A 22,211-nucleotide genomic window follows, 5' to 3' on the forward strand; every position below is an offset into this window, starting at 1 on the left:
CGCTGAGCGGCCATGGCTCGGGCCCAGCCGCTCCGCGGCATGTGGGATCCTCCCGGACCGGGGCACGAACCCGCGTCCCCTGCATCGGCAGGCGGACTCTCAACCACTGCGCCACCAGGGAAGCCCTGGAGTGGCTATATTAATATCAGATAAAGTAGATTCACAATATGGAGTATTACTAAAGAGAATGAGGAAATTCTAATGATAAAGAGGTTGTTTCATCAGGAAAACATCAATTATGAATGCACCCAATAAAGGGAGTAATAAGCAATCATAGTAGGCAATTTTAGCATCTTTCTCTCACCAGTTATTAGAACAAAAGACCTAAAGAAATCAATAAAGACATAGAGGATCTGAACAGTGCTCCCAGGCATCTTGACCTGATTGATATTTGTGGAAAGCCACACCCATCAGAAGCAGAACACGAATTCCTTCTAAGTGCATATTCTCTAACAAAGACCAACTGCTGTGCCCTAAAACAAGTTTCTAAGAAAAGTAAAGTACAGCTGTATTTATTTGCATAGGACATGATTATTTATATAGAAGACACTAAGAAATCTGTGAAAAACTTCTAGAACTATTAGGTGAATTTAGCAGAATCTCAGAACTCAAGGTTAATATGCAAATTTTACTTGTATTTTTGTATACGAACAGCAAACTGTTATGAAATGCAATTAGAGGCCACCGCAGCCCCTGGGAGCCTGGAAAAGGGGGACTGCGATCGAGTGAACGGCTCAGTCCCCGGGCGGCAGCGGCCGGTGGGGGTGGGGCGCTGCTGCTGCGAGGCGGGGGCGGTGGTCCGCACCAGCCACGCTGAATAAAAGCAAGAAGGAGAAGGGACCACCAGAAGCGGGACAAGTGGACAAAGTTCAAGAGAAGGACAAGACGTAGTAGAATCAGACTGCCGCTGTCTGAGAGCTGGGGCCACAGAGCTTGAAATTACCCCGGAAAACCTCTGAAATGTTGGGCCCTTCACCGCTTCCTCCTAAGGACTCCAGAGGCAACACACCATATTAAGCATGACAGTTGGCAGATCGCTGTGTATGTTTTGCAGGAGCACAGACTGAGGTGCTTCTGTTCCTCTGACCCTGAGTTAACCGCTGCTTTCCATTGTGGTCTCTTTCCCCTCAGTGTTCCTCTCCGTTCTTCACTTCTAGTCCCACCGCCTTACCAAGTGTGACCGACTCACGCAGGTGAATTAGACCATTTTTTCGCACGCTCTTTTCCTCCCCTGTCTGCCAGTATTACTCTGAACTTGACTGTTTGAACCTGAACCGTTCACGTGGGTTTGCAGTTCCCATGCTGCTTTTCAAACTTTCTGATGTCATGTCACCATGACAGTCAGCACTGGCTCAGGTTACCCTGTGCACATACCTCTGTTAGGACAGTTAGCACATCCGGGGCTGCCCAGCCCAAGAGGTGCAGAGCAGGTGCTCATTCGGGGCAGAGATGTTATCCCAACGGAGAAAACGTTAAAGAGCTTGGCCTGAGGTTGACTTAATACACCACTTCAAGCGTGGGGAAGGTCGTTATACAGAAGTCCTGGCCGGTGATAATCTGGCCTCAAGGAAAACAAAGGAGCAGGGCGGCTTACGTTGCAGACCGCTTTGCGGTTAGAACAGGGGGACATTTGATGGTGTGGGTTTTTAGCAAGAGGATGAAGTCCTGCAGTAAAGGATAGAGTGCTTCAGCCAGGGGCTAGTGAATAAAATGCTGACTCCTGGTGGCCATAAACGATGGCACCTAACGTCTGTGGCCCTACTCCTCATCTCTAAAACGACTTGGTGAGTTTCAGATTTGGCCATTTTTAAGTTTATGGGACAGATTAGGTATGACCCCTCTTGAAAGTTTCCCTGCAAGATATATGGCAGGACATGTCTTTCCGTGTAACAAAATATCATTAAAAGTTGTAACTGCTGCCGTGCAACTTTTGCCTTTTAGTAGAAACTTCTATTCCTTGAACGACGTGTATTGGTGCATCTTTCTTTGCTTTTTTTCTCTTTCAAATAGAATGTTTAATGTTTGATTTGCTTATCCGTATGTCTCCTGGGAATCAGTTTGTGCCCAATACTTCCTGCTGGTTATTTCATAGGACACTTTGAAGGAGTGAGGTTGCAAATGGGTTCACAGGTAACTTGACCTTGGAAAACTGTGGAGATTGACAGAAGGGAACTCGTCTTTGAGCACCTGTTCTCAGAGCAACATTCAAATCTGTAGAAACATACCTAGGCTCATTGGATGAACATTTAGAATTCTAGTAAACTGCTCAGATTCCTAAAGTCCAGTTTAGAGGATCAGACCATACGACTACTGTGTTGTTATTATTTTAATTTGTGTAGTGTCCAAAGTTACTTTTTAAAAAAATTAATTTATTTATTTTTGGCTGTGTTGGGTCTTCATTGCTGCGCGTGGGCTTTCTCTAGTTGCGGCGAGCAGGGGCTACTCTTTGTTGTGATGCGTGGGCTTCTCATTGCGGTGGCTTCTCTTGTTGCGGAGCTCTAGGCGTGTGGGCTTCAGTAGTTGCAGCATGCGGGCTTAGCAGTTGCGGCTCACGGGCTTAGTTGCTCCACGGCATGTGGGATCTTCCCAGACCAGGGCTCGAACCCGTGTCCCCTGCATTGGCAGGCGGCTTCCTAACCACTGCGCCCCCAGGGAAGTCCCCAAAGTTATGTTTTAAAAAGTGTTCGTGCTTTTTGTAAAGTGATTTGCTCTAAGCACATTAAAGGTCATTCAAGTGTTGTTCAAAAAAAAAAAAAAAAGAAATTAGTTAATTATATTTACAATAATACCCAAAGACAAAATATTTAGTAACATGTTTAACAAAAGATGTGTAAGAGCGCCTCTTTACTGAAAGCCACAGAACATTGCTGAGAGAAATTAAAGACAACTTGAAGGGACTTCCCTGGTGGTCCAGTGGCTAAGGCCCTGTGCTCCCAATGCAGGGGGCCCGGGTTCAATTCCTGGTCAGGGAACTAGTCCCACATGCCGCAACAAAAAAAAGATCCCGCGTGCCGCAGCTAAGACCCGGCGCAGCCAAATAAATAAATAAATATTTTTAAAAATAAACAAAGACAACTTGAAGAAATGGAGAGAGAGCATGTTTGTAGATTAGAAGACTCAATATTGTTAAAATGTCAATTATCCCAGTCAAGATTCCAGAAGGCTTTTAGTAGTAATTAACAAGATGATTCTAAAACATGGAAATGCAGGTGACCTGGAATTGCCAATGCAATTACACAAAGCAGGGCTTCACTCTACCTGACTTCAGACTTTCTGTAAAGCTTCAGTAGTTGAGACTGTGTGGTACTGGTGACACACAGATGACTGGAACAGAATAGAAAGTCCAGAAGTGCAACGAAAAAAAGATCCCGCGTGCCGCAGCTAAGACCCGGCGCAGCCAAATAAATAAATAAATATTTTTAAAAATAAACAAAGACAACTTGAAGAAATGGAGAGAGAGCATGTTTGTAGATTAGAAGACTCAATATTGTTAAAATGTCAATTATCCCAGTCAAGATTCCAGAAGGCTTTTAGTAGTAATTAACAAGATGATTCTAAAACATGGAAATGCAGGTGACCTGGAATTGCCAATGCAATTACACAAAGCAGGGCTTCACTCTACCTGACTTCAGACTTTCTGTAAAGCTTCAGTAGTTGAGACTGTGTGGTACTGGTGACACACAGATGACTGGAACAGAATAGAAAGTCCAGAAGTAGACCCACACACAGACAACTGATTTTCAACAAAGATGTCAAGATAATTTAATATGAAAAGGAAAGTCTTTTTAACACATGCTGCTACAACAACTGGTTATACATAGGGAAGGAAAATGAACTTGATCTTTACTTCACACCATGACACAAAAGTAACTCAAAGAAAACACAGGAAATCCTTATGACCCTGAGGTCAAGGCAGAGATTTCTTAGGACGCAAAAAGCAAGAACCATAAAAGAAAAAATGGATGCATTCGATATTATCAAAATGAAAACATTTGTTCTTCTAAAGATACCCATTAGAAAATGAAAAGACAAGTCACAAAATGGGAGAAAATATTTACAGTACATATATCTGACAAAATACATGAAGAGTTAGCACATAATAATAGACAGATGACCCAGCCGAACAACATGGCCCAAAGATGTGAATAGAGACGTTATGAGAGATGTAAGATGTGTGAATGGCTGACGAGCAGGGCAGAGGTGCTGACTATCGCTAGTTACCAGGGAAACGCAGGTTGGAACAGCAGGAGAACCGCTGCCCGCCCACCGGTGCAAGGCCACTAGCTGGCAGGGCCAGAGCAGGTGAGCCGCCCAGGGCAGCTGGGGCTGCACACGGAGCCGCTGCCCGAGAACAGCAGGGCAGCTTCCCAGAAAGTTCCCTTGACCCGGTGCTTCCAAGCATTTACCCAAGAGGAAGGAAAGCAAGCAAGCAACCGTGCAGGAACGGGCCCAAGAACGCCCCCAGCAGCGTTAGCCACCAAAATGTGGAAACAGCCACATGGCCATCAGCAGGCAGTGGGCAGGGGAAGTGTCCTCGCAGTGGATGCCACTCAGCCACGAGAGGGCAAAGTACAGAGGAATCTGAAGATCGCTGTGGCCGTGCTGAAGGGCAGGAGCCCGACCCAAGGTGCGCAGACAGTGTGGTCCGTTCTCCTGAAATTCCAGAAGACACAGTCCACGTGCAGCGGCAGGGCTTGGCCGGGCGGGCGGGGGCCGTGGAGGGGCCGCAAGGTGTGGACGCTGTACTCAGTCGTGTCCACTGAGTAGCAGACAGAGATGTCGACTGAGACCTGATTCCTGAATCTAAGGTGTCAATGTGGCTGTGACACCAGTAGTTGCCACCTGAGGGGATTTCACATTCTAGAAAGGGGATGGTGCCGCAGAGAAGGGCAGGTGTTTTTAATGGGGGGACTTGACGTGGGGTGGAGAGGGGCGGCGTCTGCTCCGTCAGCCTGGACTGAAGCCAGCACAGAGTGAATGGCAGGACAGACCCCAGCCCAGGACCCCCAGGCCCTGGGCCAGTGGGCGGAGGGGCTTCTCATCCCCCAGCCCCAAGTGCGCCTGCTCTGGAACCTGAACCAGTCCCCCTCACGCGCAGCTCCACCCTGCAGCTGGTTTTGTTAAGAAAAATGTCTTTTTAGAGGTGACTTTTATGCGTTGGGGATGGATTATAATTGTGGTTCCCACCTTTCAGAATAAAAACCCGACTAACGATTTACTTCCGGGGTTGTGCAGGCTGGTGTTTCTCCGGTTACGTTAGAAATGTAGCACCGTGAGCACTGAATCACGTGGGCTGCCGCGTTTCATGTGGTTTTAGGGTTAGGAAGTTTACTTGCAGCCTGTGGTCGTATTTTGTCTGTTTGCTCTCTGGATCCATCACCCCGCCAGAAGCATCTGTACCCAGTACTGCCTGCGTCATGGCTTCTATTGCCCCAGCTGGATGTTTTTCACACACCCTTCCGTGATGACAACGGGGCAAACGGCACAAGACTGTAAGGCCGAGGGCCCCTGACCAGCCTGGCCGCCCCAGAGGCACCCTTGCCATTCCGTCTCTGGGTGAAAATACCGGAAATCGAATTTGGGTCTCATGAGGACAGGATGCAATGGCAGGTGGGAGGGCCGTCCGAGCTCTGGGGCAGGACTGGCTCACCCAGACCCCTCTGCTCAGTCCTTCCAGCAGCGGACGGTGGGAAACTGGCGCAGGAGGGAGTGAGTCCGTCACATCCTGATCCGGGTGGGCTGAGCCCTGGGGGGTTCAGTTGGACCCCGAGCCCCAGGCGTGGTTTGGCCGCGCTTGACCAGCAGCACGGCCTCACCTGTCCACCTCGATTTGCAGGCCCCGGACCGAGGGTCTGCCGGGCTCCAGGAGGGCCAGGTAAGCATCCTACGCCCTGGCCCCCGCCCGGTGCCCTGGCCTGCCAGGCGTCACCTGTGGCCACACAGCACCCCTCTCTCTCGTAGACCCTGAGCTCCGGGACATGGCGCTCCAGCGCGCCGTCCTCCTGGCCAGCCTCCTGGTGGAAGTTGCCAGTAGATCCTCAGGAAGTGCGGTGAGCACCCGTCACGTGGCTCGTGGGCTCTTCACCCAGGGGCTCGCCCTTCCACCTTTAGGTGCCACCCTTGTCCCGGCCCCCGAGATGCTGACTGTGCCCACTGTCAGGGTCGGAGGGGCCTGTGCCTCTGGGCGGGCAGCAGACACCCAGCCCCACCCCTGGCACCTGCTCCACCCTGCCCGCTAGAGCCTCCTTTCCCTCTGCCTAACCGGACCTCTTTTTGGAGCTGAAATAGGGTCTCCACAGAGCTGCCCCCACTGGCACTGGCCACAGCTAGTGGGGCGGACAGAGCCGCCCACTGCAGGCTCAGACTCGGCCAGGTCATGGCTGTGCCAGGCCAGTGACACAGGTGTGCCAGGCTGTGGTTTCTGGAGGTGCCCGGCCATGTCTGCACCCCCAGCTGCTCATCCTCCAGGGTGGCGAGTCTTCTAGCCACTCTGCCCCTGCCGGGCTGGGGGGGACAGGACGGCCAGGCAGCCCTCTCGGCCTTGGCCTCGGCGCCCTGGTGTCCAGGATGTGCCCACCATTCCTCAGTCGCCCTGAGGTGCCCCTTGCAAATCACAGTGTGCCAGTCCTGGGAAACCAGCTCGGCTGGATGGACACACGGAGCAGAGCTGCCCGGATGCTCCCTTGAGGCCCTGCCGCCGTCTGGCCTGTGAACGCAGTGCCCACACCGCCTGCTCCTGCGCGTGGGCCTGGCAGGCGTGTTTGCCCCCTGCCCGGCCTGCTGCTCTGGGCCAGACCTTTCCTCTGTGGGGGCCAAGCTGGAAACCCCGACGGAGGTGTCTGTAGACTTGCAGAAGCATCACAGACGCGTCCGGGAACGTGGGCTGTTTGGTCGGGTGCGCACGGGCAGACACACTGTGAGGGCTGCCCAGGCCTCTCGCTGAGGAGGCCGGGGGCCTGGATTTATCTTCCGGTTTCACCGCTGCCCAGAAACCCATGTGCTTCCTTTCATAGCAGCTTCGTCTTTTGATTTTCAAAGCCACCACCTGCAAGTGGCGACTAATGTAAATAACTTCACTGTTGAGATGCCTGCCCTGTGCCCAGCTGTGGCCCACAAGGCGAGAGGTGGCAGCTCTTCCATGACCCAGGAGACCCCCGTGAGAAAAGAAAGGGCTGCAGGGAGGCCCCAGGGGAGGGTGGGCGGGCAGCGGAGGAGAGGACAGGCCCCTGCCCACGGGGCTGCTCCAGCCCCCCCCAGCGGAATCTCTGGGTGGGCCCCGGGGGATTCCTGCCTCTGGGAGTCCAGGTGCCGCGGCACGTGCCCTGGCAGGGCCCAGCCCAACACTTCGGTTGTTGGTTCAGTCACCAAACGCTCGCCCGACACCAAGTGCTGTCCCGGGAGCGTCCTCACCTTGCTCTGGGTCAGTGAGGCACAGTCACCGGACGCTGAGTACAAGAGGCCAGAGCCCCAGGTGTTGGGGTGAGCTTGCTGGGAGCCCCTCTGCGGATACCGCCCTGGGCCTGGCCCGCACGAGCTGCCCGCCCAAGGGTCTGGAAACTCACCACTATCTCCCCTCTAGGGCCAGCAGCCCAAGTGTTGTGTGGACGTGGTGGACACCAACGCCACCTGCCCAGGCACTAGCCTGTGTGGCCCAGGTGAGCTTTGGCGTGAGCCAGCCTAGATGGCCTCGGGAAGGAGGGGCCGGAGGGGTAGGCAGAGGCAGCGAGGGTGATGGGGCCTCGTCCTGGGAGGTGGGGGCCGGACCCCAGGAGGACACGGTGGCTCCAGGCCTGCGGGGTGGGGGCAGGTAGGACTGCCTCTTCCCTCGCAGGGAGTTTCAGCTGGCCTGAGATAAGCTGACATAGGACAGGAGCAGCAAAGTACAGAAACGTGTACAAGTTTTACGGGACACGGGAGGAAATGGAGTCCCAAGTAAGTGGCAGAATCTTAGCGCTTACACATCAGGTTGAACAAGGAGGCGATTGTGGGCAAGTGGCTGAAACACTGGGGCAGCTGAAGGAGGACGGGGGTGACTGTAACATGGTCGCCCAGCTCCCGTCTGCTCCTGGTTGGGGGGTGGGGGGCAGCTCCCATATGAGGTTTGTCTCCTCCACACTTGAAACTTTACCTTCAGAAAGTTTCACATATTAAAAGCCAAGTTGGTAGCTGTGGAGAGATTTGGGCTAGAAGTCGTGGGATAGGAGGTTGGCAAAGGGGGGAGGAAACAGATGGAAGAAGCGGAAGAGAACCAGATAAGCACCAGCTCCCGTGTCTCACTGACCCTCAGTCCTGGGACAGGCCGTCCCATCAGACTCAGTTCAGGAAGAGGATTGTGGGTGGGCTCCCACCAGTGAGGCCTCCGTGTGTGGGCAGTAGGTGGGGAGGGGACAGCGTGAAGACCCTCGACGCAGCCCTCGTCTCTCCAGGACTTTCCCGGCGGCCCGCCGTTGCCGCGGCCTGTCGAGGTGACTGCCTGAAGCTCACGTCGGTTTGCAGGCCTTTGGGAAACGGCAGTTTTGGTTCTTGCGATTCCAAGTCAGAAGGGTGGGAGAGAAGTGGGAACGTTAGCATGGAGATTCAGAGCCAGAGAGCGGGGGAGGCTGGGAGATTTCAGTACCCGGTCCAGTTGACAGGCGGCTGGGCCTCAAGGCCGATTAGCAGGACTGGAATCGCTCCAACAGACAGATCATAGTTTCCTGCCGAAAGGCCACTTCTCTCTACAGCCATCCCCCTTCTACCAAAGAGAATCACGGTGACACTGATTGTCTTAAAAATAAGTCTAGCCTCACTAAACTTGCCTGATTGCTTAAGGAAATTTAGCCACAACAGCGATTGACCACATAGGCTCTTTTTAAGTCTGCTTTGCTGGCCTTTTCACAGGGCCTCTCGAGTCCAGGAAGCCAAGCCAAGGACTCAGCACCAGACTTCGCCTGCGGTACCTATAGGTTTGGGCGAATTCCTCTCTTCTTGAGGTCCCCACATCCTGAGGTTCCTGGCCCTGCCAGGCGGTGACCTTCCTTACTCACTGGGCGAGGCAGGGAACCCAGTGAGCCAGGCCCTGGGCTGTTTTTCAAGGGGCTTTAAGGCTCAGCAAGGTCAGACTTCGCTCCTTAAATGTGGTTACTGGTCCTGGCCCCCCGCTGTGCTCTGTCCCTGCGCACACAGCGCGGGGCCTCCTTGTGGCCAGCAGCCCTGGCAGCTTCACCAAGGAGCCCAGGTACCTTGGAGCTGTGGTGGAGGGAGCTCTCGGGAGAATCGCTGCCTTGGCGACAGGTCTGTACCCAGGACCCCATGTTCCTAGCCCTCCTCAAGCAGCCCCCCAGGGGTCAGCCCCTCCCAAGAAATGCCGAGTGAAGGGAAAGAGCCCAACTACTTCGGAAGGGAAGCCCTGTTCTTATGAGAAACGAAGGCCTGTTCCTGATACTTGTACGATTCCACGTTGGGTCTGACGTGGCCTCCTGGCACGGCGCTCAGCCCGTCTGCCCCCGTCACTCTTCAGACCCTGCCATCTGCTTGGCGTCACAGCAGGAAGGCCTTCCTCTGAGGTGACCCATTTGTGTGTAGACTGCGTGCTGGTCAAGTCTCTGCTGGCCTCCAGCACCTGCAACCAGTATCTCTCCAGTACGTTCTCTCAGCCCGTGCTACGTGCCGGGGTGTTGAGAAGATATAAAGGTGTAAGGCACGATTTCTGCCCTTAAAGGGCGCAGTTGGCAAGGTGACCGTCTGCAGACCGCTGGCTGGAGGGAGCTGGACCACTCCCAGCTCCGGGGCGGGCCGCAGGCTGTGGGGAGGCCACTGGCCGTGGCGTTGGTCAGGGCAGGAGCGCGGTTCGAGGGCTTGGGCCGCCCGGGCGCCGGGGCGGGCAGCAGCACACTGGCGCAGACGGACCTTGCCCCTCGCGGCGGCCGAGTGGGAGCGCGCTGCAGCCCCTGGTGGACGTGGGAGGTGGGGCTCGCCTCTGGTCCCCTCCAGCGTGTATACTCGGCACCTGTCGAGTTCAGGTCCCCATCCGGGCCTCTGCAACCCTTTCCGAGACTCTGGCAAGGGGCCGGTGGGAGTCCCTGTGCGAGAGAGGGCTGGCTGCGGTTCCCGCGGAGGCGGTTCTTGTTCTGAAATCCATCCAAGCTTCCAGAGTGGGTGAACTAGCGTCCTGGAATAAATGTGGTTTTACAGACACAAAGCATAGCGCTCCCCGAAGGCAGCCGGCTGGCGTGGGCTCGCTTTGAGCCGAGCCTCCTGTCTCCCGGCACAGGCTGTTACGGGCGCCGGGCCGAGGACGGGACCGTCAGCTGCATCCGCTGCAGGAACGGAACTCACAACAGCTCCGAGTGCAGAGGCTGTACGTCCCCCGCCCCTCCCCCTGCCTGCTTCTCACCAAGGGTCCACACCTCCAAGTTCTGGAGGAAAGGGTGGGCGTTCTCGTTGTTGTCCCCGCACCTGGGCCACTGTCCCTCTGTGGACACCTCCCAGGAGCCCTCTCCCCGAGTCCCCTCGCCCCCCAGGACAGCTGTGGGGTGGGGGCTGCTCTGCCCCCACGGCCACCTCCCTGCCTCATTTCCGGCGCATTTGGGCTGCATCTCTGGCTCCCCAGGGGTCCTCCGCGGGGCCCGCGGGCCTGGTCCGGGGCCTCACGTGGGTCTGGGCGGCCCCTGGAGCCAGCCGCACTGACTGCTCTGCTCCCCCGCAGTCGCTGCCCGGGGCGCACGCTTGCCCGTGAACAGGAGCGCAGGGATGCCCGGGCGGCCGAGTTTGGGTGAGTCTCTCGGCTCACCGGACCAGTCCTGGGGGGCACGGGGGCACCGTCGGAGCCATTCCCAGCACAGACCCAACCACCAATGCCGGCCACGGCAGGCCACGTCCACAGTCAAGGGCAGGCTCCACCCCAGGCAAGCGCTCTGTACCGGGACCCAGCCCTGGTCACGGAGCAGGACCCCGGACGTTATGGGAGCTCGAGCGGCTTTGAAGTCAGGGTCTGGGGTTGATTTAACAGGGTGGGTGCAGCTGGGCTCGCTTGGCGTGGGCCCCCACGTGCCTCCGAACGGGCTGCACGTCTTAACCCTTTGCCTTGCTCCGAGGCCCCCCGGCCCCTTGGCCCCTGGGAGCTTAGGACGTGCAGTTCTCCAAGGTGGGAGGGCATCTGAGGTCCCCTCGCACCGTCCCCAGTGGCTCTTCTAGGACATAGGTCTTGGAGGGGACCGTAGACACTGCAGGCAGACAGACGTGCCCTCCACACCACCTGGTCCTCAGGTGCAGACACGGGAGACGCTCTGGTCCCCTGCCTCTTCCTGCTGCCAGGCGTCCTGTCGTACCTGAGACGCTGACCGAGCCACAGGGAGTGGCTGGGCTGCGGGGGTGTGGTGCCCAGGCCACCAGTGACCACTGCAGTCACGGCGCGGGACCTGCCCCAGGGTGTAGCCACCTCTTCTGAGGTGACTGGGTTGCGATGGGGGTCATGACCCCCCAGACCCTGGTCCTTCAGCAGAGGACACGTTGACCTGGACCAAGGGCTCAGGCCTTCCCTGCGAGTCTCAGGGCGGGAAGCAAGTGGCCTTGTGCTGGCATGGGCCGACCAGCAGTGTTTGGGGCAGGGTGGGCCCAGACAGCCCCAGCTTCTTGCGATGTGGGCCTGGGCCTTGCAGCAGAGGGTGGCAGATGAGGCCCCTGCAGTCCAGTGTTGAGCCCGCTTCCAGTGGCAAGTTTGGGGTGGTGCACCTGGAACCCGTCCCTCCTGAGGCTCTAGCGTGGCCGGCCTTGTGCCTGTGTGTCAGGGTCAGAAAGGCGCGTCCCACGGGCACCTAAACACAGAGCCTCCAGCTTGGCATCTGCCCGCTGGCCCGCCTGAACCTGTGGGGGTGGAGACGGCGGGCATCTTGGTGCTGGGAGGGCCACCCCCGGTGACAGCTGACCAGCTCCAGAAGGGCGAGGTGGGGTGTATCCGTGCACCAGGGCCGTGGGGGCCCCAGAGTCTGCACTGAGTGTCAAGGGAGGAGATGGGGGGCTCGGGGGCCAGGATCACTGAACGTCTTGACAGCCCACGCCCCCGAGAACCTGAGGCCTGGGCAGTTCGAGTGCAGGGGGGACCCTCACCCCTGTGTGTGAACCCCTCGGCCCCTGCGGGAGCCCAGGTGCGCAGCCCCGGCAGCCCTCGCCTCGCTTGCAGGGGGCCCCCAGGTGGCAGCCTCCGTCTTCCTGGGGACGTTTCTCATCAGCTCGGGCCTCATCCTCTCCGTGGCCGCATTCTTCTACCTCAAGCGTGCCAGTAAGCTGCCTGACGTCTTCTATGGAAGAAACAAAGGTACCCCTCCTGCCGGGTGTGCCTGGGAGCACGGAGCGGGGCTGGGGCCGAGATGCAGGTGTCCGGTGCGAGGCCGCATCTGCGGCACCCTGGAGGGGCTGGGTTGTCACGTGGCTCTTGGGCCTGAGGATAAGAGGGGCGGTCACGTCCTGGGAGGGCTCTGGGTGGATGTCGTGGGGTCTCAGTGTGGAGGGTGACGGGGGCAGACACTCTGCAGGCCGGCTTGTCTGCTCTGGTGGGAAGCTGGGGGTGGGGGCGGCTGGCCCCAGAGCGCTGGCGGGACACCACCCGAGTGCGGTGGGAGATGGGGCCGGGCAGGCTGAGGGCACCGCTGGGCACAGGAGTGAAGGACTGCAGTGAGCCTGGAGCCGGGGACCCTCTGCAGGCTTGTGGGACCCCCAGGCTGAGGGGCCCCCCCAGGCTGAGGGTCCCTCCCAGGCTGAGGGCCCCCCGCCCAGGCTGAGGGCCCCTGCCCGGGCTGAGGGTCCCCCTGGCTGAGGGCCCCCCGCCCAGGCTGAGGGCGCCCGCCGGGGCTGAGGACCCCCCCCGGCTGAGGGCCCCCCCCGCTGAGGGCCCCCGCCGGGGCTGAGGGCCCTCCCCCCGGCTGAGGCAGCTGTGTGGCCTCCAGGTGACACCTGTGCTCTCCCCTACAGCCCCCGGCCTGCAGCCTGGCGAAGCTGTAAGTACCCGATGGCGGGCTGAGGCCCCGTGCGTGCGCGTCTGGGTGTCTGGGTGTCTGGGCTGGAGGCCATCTGTCTGCAGTTCTCACTGTGCCTTTTCCCCTTTTCAAGGCCGCGATGATTCCCCCACCTCCGTCCTCAGGTGCGTCAGTGCTTCCTGTCCCTCGCCCTGTCGGGATGCCTCGTCTCTGGTGGGAATTTCAAAACGCCAGGCCCATGGCCGCTGCAGGGGTGCCGGCCAAGCCCCCCTTCATCAACCACAGCTTTCGTGCCTTTTCCCTTTTATTCCTGAGATGCTGAGTCTGTCGAGAGGGGCGGGGCGGGGTGTTCCCAACACGGGTCAGGGGTCACCCCTGCCGCCCTCAGCCCTCCACCAGGTCCCAGCTCTGCCTGAGCAGGGAGCCGGTGGCCGGCACGGGGCCCTCCCGTGGTCCCTCCTGAGCAGTAGCTGTGTCACAGTTGACCCCGGGAGCACAGAGGTCACATCACACAGGCCACCCGCCTCTTCCCCAGACCGTGTGCCTGCCACCGTGTGGAGGTCTGGAGTGGGGACAGGTGAGGACATCCTCCTCCTTGGGGACAGAGAAGTCCCTCGGTCAAGGCGAGATCTGCCCTGTCCAGTGAGACACTTGTCTGATCTCTCCAAAGCGGCGCCATGTCCAAGCACAAGGTGCCTGCATCAGTCTCCTGGGGCGGCCGTAACAAAGTATGCAACCCGGGGGCTCGGGAGAACAGAAGTGTCTTCTCTCACGGTTCTGGAGGCCACCTGCTCCCTCCGGAGGCTCTGGGGCGGGTCCTTCCTGCCTCTCCCGGCCTCTGGGGCTCCAGGCATCCCTGGGCTTGTGGCCGCGTTCCTCCAGCTGCTGCCGCATCTTCAGCTGGCTTCTCCCCTCTGTGTCTCCCTCCCTCTCATGAGGCCACTGGTCGCTGGATTTAGGGCCCATCAGATAATCACATCTGCAGAGACCATTTTTCCAAGTAAGGTTGCACCCGCAGGTTCTGGGCCTTAGGACGTGGACACGCGTTTGTAGTGGGTGGGATACCATCCAGCCTACAGCGCATCACATGACCTGTGCCTTTGTGTTTCGGGAGAGCCAGACCCTCTCCCGGGCCGAGGGGCGCCAGGTGTCCGGGAGCTGGAACCCGGTGGGCTCCCTCCCTGGTGGCTGTTCCAGCCCCACTCCCGTGAGCCCCAGGGAGGCCCACGACCCCAGGCCCTCCCTGCCGCCCCAGGCCCCGCTCTGATCCCGCCTGTCTCTGACCCCGTTTCAGTGCGGAAGCCGCGCTACGTCCGGCGCGAGCGGCCCTCGGACAGGGACGTGGGCCCCGCTGCCGTCTCCTCCGTGGAGGCCCGGGTGAGCAACGTCTGATCCTGCGGCCCGTCCACAGCCCGCGTGCTGCCGAGGGGGGGCCCACACAAAGGCTGGGCGCTGCCCAGCGAGGCCTCAGGACAGGCCTGCACACGGCCCTGGCTCGTCCCTCTCCAGCCACAGATGTGGAGTGAGAGCCGCCTGCCTGCAGCTTTCCTCACCGCACACAGCCGCTCAGCGTGACTGACCCGGGGCATCACTCCAGCCTCTGTCCCTGAGCCCAGCTGGGGAGCCAGGCCGCGGGGGTCCAGGCTCCTCGGGAGAGACAGCCTGCAGGACCCGGGTGCTCCTCGCCTTGGAGCCCATGGTGGGCAGACCCCCTGCACCTCCTCTGAGAGCAGTGAGGCCGAGGCCTTCGGGGGGGTCCGGCCGCATCCACACACAGGCAGTTTGGGGCCTGCAAACTGGCCCCCGGGCCCAGGCGCCCGCAGGGCTGTCCTGCACGGCCACAGCTGCCCGTTTCCAGGCGCTGCAGGAGTGAGTCGTCTGGTCTCCTGCTGACTCTTATCTGTGTTTAAGCAGAAGGCATTTTGTATAGAAGTCCAAGAGGCACGCTGTCCTCATCTGCACCCCGCCTGGGCCCCAGGCACTGCAGGTCCTCATCCGCCTTGGGGCGGACACGGGCCTGAAGCTGCTGGAGGTCAAGGCCCCCCCCCCGGGCCGTGTCAGCCCGGGGCCACGTTAACCTGTGACTGCCGCCTGGACTGGCTGTCTCGCTGGGCCTGCCGAGGGCCGCCCTGGCTGGCAGTCCCGTCCCGCCGCCCCCGCCCCGAGGCAGCAGCCCGTGTTCCCTGCCTCGGCCAGTTGCGGAGGGACGGCTCTGGGTTCCTGTGGAAATGGGGGCCCGTCGGGGCGCCCACTGAGCACGGGCAGGGCGCTGCCTGGCTTCCCCGGAGCCTCCGCGGGGACTGACGTTTTCTCCTCCGGCGTCTGGCCCACGTCCGCGGGGCCCACGCAGGGCCTGTGTGGCCAGCCCCCTGCTCTCTGCACTGGGATTCCCGCTGGGGTGTTTGTGGTTTATGGACACAAGCTCGGTCACCAGGACATGAACGATGACTGACCGGCAGCTGAGAGGGGCGGCCACCTGAAATCAGCGCCAATAAACCACTCAGGCCCTTCTCGCCGGCCCAAGGTTCACCTCCTCAGCAGGGCTGGAGACTCGCTGCCGAGCCTGCCTCGCTCTGCGGAGGGCGGGGAGCCCTCAGCCCTCAGGACCTTAGCCTCGGGAGAAGGGGGCTTGTCCCAAGCTGCCTCGCGAGAGCAGGACTCCCCGGTGGCCCCCAGCGTCAGGACTGAGATGGGAACGAGTGTGGGTGCCCCTAGGGGGGCTTTTCTGTAAAGTGACCGGGCCCATGGGGGATGTGAAGTCACGGGTGACTGCAGGCCCCCGTGCAGCCAGGACACCCATGGGGCCTCTCCGGGAGGTCGCCGTGGTGCCCGGCTCACAGCCCCCAGGAGGAAGCTACACGTGGGCACAGAGTGCAGGCTGGCGGCACCTTGGGGAGGTGGGTCCCGTGGGCGGGTGGCCCTTGGAGGGACCTTTGCCGACTGGTAGAGCGGGCTTCATCCGGGCACCCCCACCAGAGCCGCCAGGACAGAGCTGGGGCAGGGCAGAGAGCCTGGCCCGCCGCGTCTGAGGCTGGCAGCCATCGGGGCACGCGGGGGGCAGCTGCCTGGCCCTGGGCGCCGCGTCAGCACAGCCAGGGCTGCGGGGCGGCTGCCCGGGAACCTCCTGCCTCCAGGCTGATCGCCTGGAGGGGCTGTGGGTCGCGCACAGGCTTCCTGTGGGCACAAGATGACCCTCGGCTTCCCCGGGGCCCCCCAGAGCCCCTCTTCTCTAATGTCCTGTCCCCTGCCCTGCCTGCAGCCCCAGCCTCAGCTCTGCCCCACCCCTGGCAGCAAAACTCAACTCTGAATTTGAACCTGCAGCCCTCTGGTCCCCACACTTGAGATGCTTCCCCTGACTTCCCAGGCCTGTGTGGCCTGGCCCCTTGGGCTCTCAGCCGCCGGAGACCCCTGGGCCTGGGTGCGACTGTCTCAGGCCCCCAAATAGCTGGGGGGGCATCACTGGACTCGTCAGCCCGTGACCCTGATGGGCATCCCGGCCAGAAAGCGGTGGGCAGGGTTGGGAGGCACCCGACATGGGGGTGGGGCAGGGTGTCTGGGCCGGGCACCATGCACAGCCGCCTCCCCAGTTTCTCTCCGTCACCCATTCCTCACCCGGACTCCAGGCCCTCATGTAAGAAGCCAAGATAAGGCCAATTTGTGGGGTAGTCAGTTCAGGCCAAAGCAGGCAGGTGGGGCACCCGTCCCCTCCCAGCCCCACCGTGTCAACCACCATGGGGAACCCCATGCCCCGGGAGGTGGCCCGGCCTGGGGGCGGTTGGTGGGCACGGCCCTGGGGTCACGCTGCAGCTCGCTCGTTCATTCATCCACTCGCTCAGCGCCGGAGAAGCACCCAGAGCCGTCAGAGGTCAGCAAGAGGCCGCACCCACTGCAGAGGTGGGAGGACAGGGCCGGGCGAGTGGGGCTGGAAGGGGTGACGCGAGGGCAGAGGGCCTCATGGCCAGAGGGCCGCAGCAAGCCTGTCGGGAGCCCAGAGTGCGTGGGGGGACGGGCGGGCGGCCGGGAGGCCAGGCGCAAGTGCACCCCCCAAGCCCTGCTTCAGCCCTGCCTCTGACCTGTGGGGGACACCAGAATCTACGCCCGTGTGGGGACCTCTCCCCACACTGGCCGTTTCGTGTGCCCCCGGCAGCCCTCAGGCATCTGAAGCCGGTCCTCACCCCAGTCCTGGGGGCAGGGGGGCCGTGGCCAGCGGGGGCCTCGGGGGCCAGGCCTCTCTCCTGCCCCTCTGGCCGAGGACAGCTTCTGTGTCCAGCCCAGGACTCGCAGGTGTCCTGAGGGCTCTGGGACCCCACATCTGAGAGCCGTGACTGGACGGCCGCGGTCACCGTGGGCCTCGTTCTCTGCCCGGTCCGGCAAGTGAGTCCCAGCCCCGGGGTCACGTGCCGGCCGCCGTGCTCCCCTCACGTGCACACACCTGCAGAGCACGCAGACACCTGCACACGCAGACACGTGCGCTCGCACACCCAGCCGGGGGGAGTTGGTGAACAGCTCGCCCACTCAGGCGAAGGCCACGCTCACACCTGGAGCAGCTGCTCTTCCCTCGTGAAGGTGGAGAGCAAGCAGGTGTGCGGGGACCAGGTGGGCCCCAAGTGTGCTGAGATCCGTGCGGTGAGCCCTGGCCACCACCCCAGCTGGCACATCCCTCAGATGTTCCTGTTCCTTTGCCTCTGGGCACTGACTGTCCACTGAGGAGCTCGGAGATTCCCAGGAGCCCTTGGGAAGGTGTTCTCAGAGGACCGAGGACACTTCCTGGAGGCAGCATGTGACCGACCCTGAGTCACAACACTCGTGGGAACCAGAGCCCCGTCCCGCACGGACTGGCCCGCCCCTCACAGACACTCCTGGTTCTCTGGGCCCCCACCCCTTCTCCGAGTCCCCACCCTCCCCCTCTGGGCCCCACCCCCTCGTCAAGCCCCTGGCTGAGGCTCCTCCCCCTTCCTGGAGCACACAGGGGAGCCCCAGCCCCTTCCTAGGCCCAGGTCCCCTCTCCTCCTGCAGCCACCCCACACCTCAGCCTCCTTGTGGCTGCAGGTCTGGCTGCCCCTCCCATCTCGCTGTGGCTCCTCCTGGGGTCTGGGCCCAGGAGGCCTGCTCTGGGCACCCACCTCCTAACGCTGAGGGAGGGTCTTCCTCTTGCTGACCTCTGACTTCTGTTGGCTGTCAGGTGCTTCTCCTAGTGCTGTTGGGGCTGGGCAGCCTCCGGGGGTCCTGGACTACCCGCTGAGGAGTCAGGGGGCCCCTGCCTGGTGGGGGGGGATGAGGTGGGCCGTCCCCCACCAGTGTGGATGGCTGCTCCCAGCCTCACCAAGCCCGGCATCCCCTCCCCACAGGCTCGTGACTGGGGTCCCATCTCAGGTGGACTGGGCCCCAAGTCTAGATCACCTGCACACTGAGGTGTGCTGCGTACAGCTGGGGGGTGGGGGCAGGGAAGCCACGGGCGTGGGGGAGAGCCTGCTGTGACCCTGGGGCCAGGATTAGGTGTCAGATGGGGGAGCCCCTGGCTAGGACCCAGGCCCCTCCGGCCCAGCCCTCCCCCTCCATCCTGGCCTCCCGCCAGGCCTCTGCACAGGCTGGCCCTGTGGTCTGCTGGGACCCCGTACCTACTGGCTGAAACAGCTCCCCGGCCCCCGGGGAGACTTCCGGCTCCCCTGGCTGGGTGGGCGCTTCCTTGGAGTCCCTGCCCTACCTGTGTAACTGAGGTGCCCCAGCAGACGCTCCCCTGAAACACGTCCCTGTGGCCAGCCTGGCACCTGGCCCGCCCTCACCCCGGCTCACCCCGCGGGCGCCCCCAGCCCTGACCCCTCACCCCACTCTCTGGACCCAGAGCAGGGAGTTCCCCCCGGCCCCCAGAGGCTGTAGGTGGGGAGGGATGGGCGGGGCGGCAGCAGCCCAAGTTTGGGGGTGCTGCTGCTTGTGATGGGCAGCTGCACGGATAAGGGAGGTGCTGGGCCGAGGGGCAAGGGCAGGGGCTGCTTGGGGAGGGCGCCAGTGAGCTGCTGCGAGGGGGGGCCACCCAGGAGCTCAGGTGCCGCCACCTGGAACAGGGTAGGTGAGCAGGTCTGTTTCCAGAGGGGCTGCTCCGGCATCTCAGGGGCCACGGGGGTAGGGGAGAGGTTTCACCGGCATCCAGCCACCCCCCCAGACCTGCCCAGACTACAGAGCCCTACTGACCCCCAGCCCCACCCCGGGCTCCGACCTCTCGCCTCTGACTCCCGCCCTCGGCTGGCGGCCCAGCCTGCCAGGGAGAGGACGGGAGGCCAGCCAATCCTGGAAGCGGGCCGTGCCCCTGGCCAGCACGATCCCGAGCAAGCGTATAAATACAGCTGCCAGGAGCCCACGCCCAGAGAACTCACACCCGCCTCAGACAGCGCTCCACACCTGGAGGAGTGCACACACCGGCCACCGGCCCCCCGCGCCCCTGGAGAGGAGCAGCGGCCAGCGAGCGCACAGGCCGGCCTGGCCCGGAGGGGAAGGAGCCAGCGCTGCCGGGGCGCGTGAGCTCGGGGCCTCAGCCGGGCCGTGCCAGCCAAGAGGGTCATGCCCGGGCCCCGCTGACCCCGGCTACCAGGTAAGGCCGGCTCAGCTGGCACTCACCTCTCACCTGTACAGGCTCAGGGTGGGGCACCTCCTCAGAGGGGTGGGGCCTCAGTGCCAAGGAACCGGTTATGTGGGGTGAACTGGCTGGGGAAGGACAGCCCGCAGTACCCCCAGACCCTGCTGAGGCTGCCGCCTGGCCTGCGGCACCTGCTGTCACCCAACGTAATGCCATCTCATGCTGCGATGCCGGGGCACTGGTGACATCACAGTGATGTTGAGCCTTCGCGGCGCGTCACTGCGAAGTCACCCCACCATCCCTCCTGGACTGGCCAGCGAGTCAGTCAGGGTCACGTCACCCCTGGGGGGCCCCCGGGGCTCCGTGGCGTCGCATGGCCAGCGTCTTCCAAGGCCCTGGCCTCCTCTGTCCCTCGTGAAGGTGAAGGGCGAGTCAGCCCCTTGCCCGCCCTCCTCCAAGCAGGAGCCACGTGACCGCCTGGGGAGGAGAGCTGGGCCCCGTGACGGGGCAGCAGACAAGGGGGGGAACGTCCCACCGCCTCCCGATGGCAGCTGTGGCCGGCGTGACCCTCCAGGTGGCGGGCAGGACGGCTGGGGCTCGTCCAGCACCCCGCCCCCCGCCCCCCGGCCACAGGCCGAGGAGAACTTCCAGGCCCGGAGGGCCAGCATCAGGTGGCCCTGCAGGTTCAGGCCGTGGTGGGGAGACAAGCCTCCCCCGCGGGCCACGGCCACCACCCTTGCTCAGGCCCTCCAGTCTCCCGCGGCGCATCCAGCTCAGGCCGGCTCCAGACCCAGAGTCCCAGCCCTCACCCAGCCAGGCCTGGCACCCACCCTCACACAACTGCCCGCAGATCGGGTGCGCACCAGCCCAATCGGCCGCCCACGCTGGGGTCTGTGTTCAAACCCGCTTCAGCTGACCCAGAGCCGCGCTCCTCCTGTGAGCGCTCGGGTCCCGCCGCTGTGTCACCCGTGCCGCCCGTCCGCCTCTTCTGCACCGCGGCTGTTCTGTGTCACTTGCGCAGGGCCCGCCCGGCCAGAGCCCTGATGTAAACAGTAACTGCTGCGGGCCGCTGTCATCTTCACCTTTATTTCTGCCCGGTGGCACGTCCAGGTGGGCCAGGACTGGTGGGAGGCGTCCACAGAGCAGTGGTCCACAGGGCGCAGGCAGGCTGGGGCACCCCAGGATGCTGCGCCCTGACTCAGCAGGGGAGGAGCTGGGGAGTGCAGGGTTACACTCGGGCAGAAAGACCTTGAGCCAGGGACAGGTGGGACTCGGTGGAGGTGCCTGCAGATGGGCGGCGGCCTTCCCGGAATCTCTGGGTGATGCAAGAGGGACGGGGAGGCAGCGGCTGTCTGTCGACCTTGCAGGAAAGGGGCAATCGAGGTCACTCACAGTGGTCTCTGTCTGTCCCACAGCCCAGAACCATGTCGTCAGACCTGCAGTTGTGGCACACGGCCATGCCGCCTGCCGGCAGGAGCAGCCCCCCAGCCACCGCGCCCAGGTCCCCCGGCAGCCCCGGATCCGAGGAAGCGGCCTCCCCTCTGGAGTGCTCTGTCTGCTTCTCGGGCTACGACAACATCTTCAAGACACCCAAGGAGCTCTCCTGCACCCATGTCTTCTGCCTGGAGTGCCTCGCACGGATGGCAGCCACCCAGCCCGCAGGCCGGCCGGGTGGCGAGGCCGTGCCCTGTCCGCTATGCCGGCAGCCCACGGCCGTGCCCGCTGCCGGGGCCCCTGCGCTGCACACCAGCCGCCAGCTGCAGGCTCGGATGCCAGCACACCTGCGGCGGGAGGAGCCCGTGTGGCTGGAGGGCACCAAGCTGTGCTGCCGCCCGCCGCCCTCTGCGCCTGGCCCTGCGGCGCCCGGCTTCGTGTGTGTGGACGTGGGCCCGAGCAAGCCCGCCACGCCCGTGGCGCCCGGGGTGGGCCCTGCCCGCCGTCAGGGCTGCCTGGCCCGCTGCTGGGCGCGCTGCAGGGGCTGGAGGCGCACGGCGCTCGTCGTGGTGCTGCTGCTTGTGCTTTTCTGCGTGGTGCTCTGGCCCGTGCACTGCGCGCTCAGGACCGGGAGCCTGCACTGCCTCCCCCGGCCGGCCCCCGCCGCCGCCACGGCCACCACCACCGTCTCGCTTGGGTCCGTGGCTGACAACTAGGGTTACCACCCCCACCCCCGGGATCCCAGAGGAGCCCCCTGGGATCTCTGAGGAACCCATACCCGGTTCGGCACAGCTGCCCCCCGCTCTCTGGGGCTGGGTCCTATCGGGTGGACAGAATGGTCCCCCCGAGCTCCCAGGGATCACAGATCCCTATGGGCCCCAGAGGCCACCCCCCTAACTTCCATCTTGCAGATGGGGAGACTGAGGTCCAGGAGAGACAGCTCGGCGAGGCCCCCTCCCCGTACACACTGTGAATCGCCCGCGAGACCAGCCCCTTGCTGAAAAGGGAGCGGGCTCGCCATCTTTCTTTGATTTTCACATTTCGCCCACGGCTCCTCCCTTCCCCAGGCAGGGCTGGCCCCTTCCCTTGGGTGGCCAGGCGGACAGAGGGCACTAGCAGGGAGCCCAGCCCACCCTCCTGAACTGTACATTTTTAAATAAATTATTTTGTACTTGCAGTTGGTAAGGGGTCCTCACCCTCTGTGTCCTCTTTCCTGCACCATTAAGCCCCTCCCTCCGGAAAAGCCCACAGTC

At 61.9% G+C, this 22,211-nt stretch overlaps 2 protein-coding genes across 7 annotated transcripts; both read left to right on the forward strand.

The window, feature by feature from the left end:
* The first annotated feature begins 3,370 nt into the window (after window positions 1-3,370).
* Window positions 3,371-18,386, forward strand: C3H1orf159 (chromosome 3 C1orf159 homolog). Of its 6 annotated transcripts, none has more exons than XR_003679224.2 (9): window positions 3,371-5,875; window positions 5,962-6,050; window positions 7,580-7,655; window positions 10,253-10,339; window positions 10,688-10,753; window positions 12,161-12,295; window positions 12,949-12,974; window positions 13,087-13,530; window positions 14,248-14,306. XR_003679224.2 is itself a non-coding variant. In XM_007129109.4 (9 exons), exons 1-9 carry the CDS (start codon window positions 5,599-5,601, stop codon window positions 14,343-14,345), a joined length of 885 nt encoding a protein of 294 aa, XP_007129171.1. In that variant the 5' UTR covers window positions 3,371-5,598; the 3' UTR covers window positions 14,346-18,386. The 6 variants fall into 6 exon arrangements, 3 of the variants coding, with proteins under 3 accessions (XP_007129171.1, XP_028343818.1, XP_028343817.1); XM_007129109.4 differs by having other exon boundaries at window positions 13,087-13,117; window positions 14,248-18,386; XM_028488017.2 differs by having other exon boundaries at window positions 12,210-12,295; window positions 13,087-13,117; window positions 14,248-14,303.
* Window positions 18,387-18,977: 591 nt separating this feature from the next.
* On the forward strand, window positions 18,978-22,120 carry RNF223 (ring finger protein 223). The gene is made up of 2 exons (XM_024125644.3): window positions 18,978-19,539; window positions 20,940-22,120. Exon 2 carries the CDS (start codon window positions 20,949-20,951, stop codon window positions 21,672-21,674), a length of 726 nt encoding a protein of 241 aa, XP_023981412.1. The 5' UTR covers window positions 18,978-19,539; window positions 20,940-20,948; the 3' UTR covers window positions 21,675-22,120.
* The last annotated feature ends 91 nt before the right edge of the window (window positions 22,121-22,211 follow it).

Source organism: Physeter macrocephalus, chromosome 3, assembly GCF_002837175.3.
Source record: "Physeter macrocephalus isolate SW-GA chromosome 3, ASM283717v5, whole genome shotgun sequence".
Classification (NCBI taxonomy): Eukaryota; Metazoa; Chordata; class Mammalia; order Artiodactyla; family Physeteridae; genus Physeter; species Physeter macrocephalus.

Bases quoted from the DNA above. Each gene is read 5' to 3' on its own strand.
- C3H1orf159 (XM_007129109.4), top strand. From the start codon at position 5,599: ATGCAATGGCAGGTGGGAGGGCCGTCCGAGCTCTGGGGCAGGACTGGC. The intron at 5,876-5,961 runs GTAAGCATCCTA...TCTCTCTCGTAG, and splicing joins CCGGGCTCCAGGAGGGCCAG to ACCCTGAGCTCCGGGACATG. The intron at 6,051-7,579 runs GTGAGCACCCGT...TCTCCCCTCTAG, and splicing joins GTAGATCCTCAGGAAGTGCG to GGCCAGCAGCCCAAGTGTTG.
- RNF223 (XM_024125644.3), top strand. From the start codon at position 20,949: ATGTCGTCAGACCTGCAGTTGTGGCACACGGCCATGCCGCCTGCCGGC.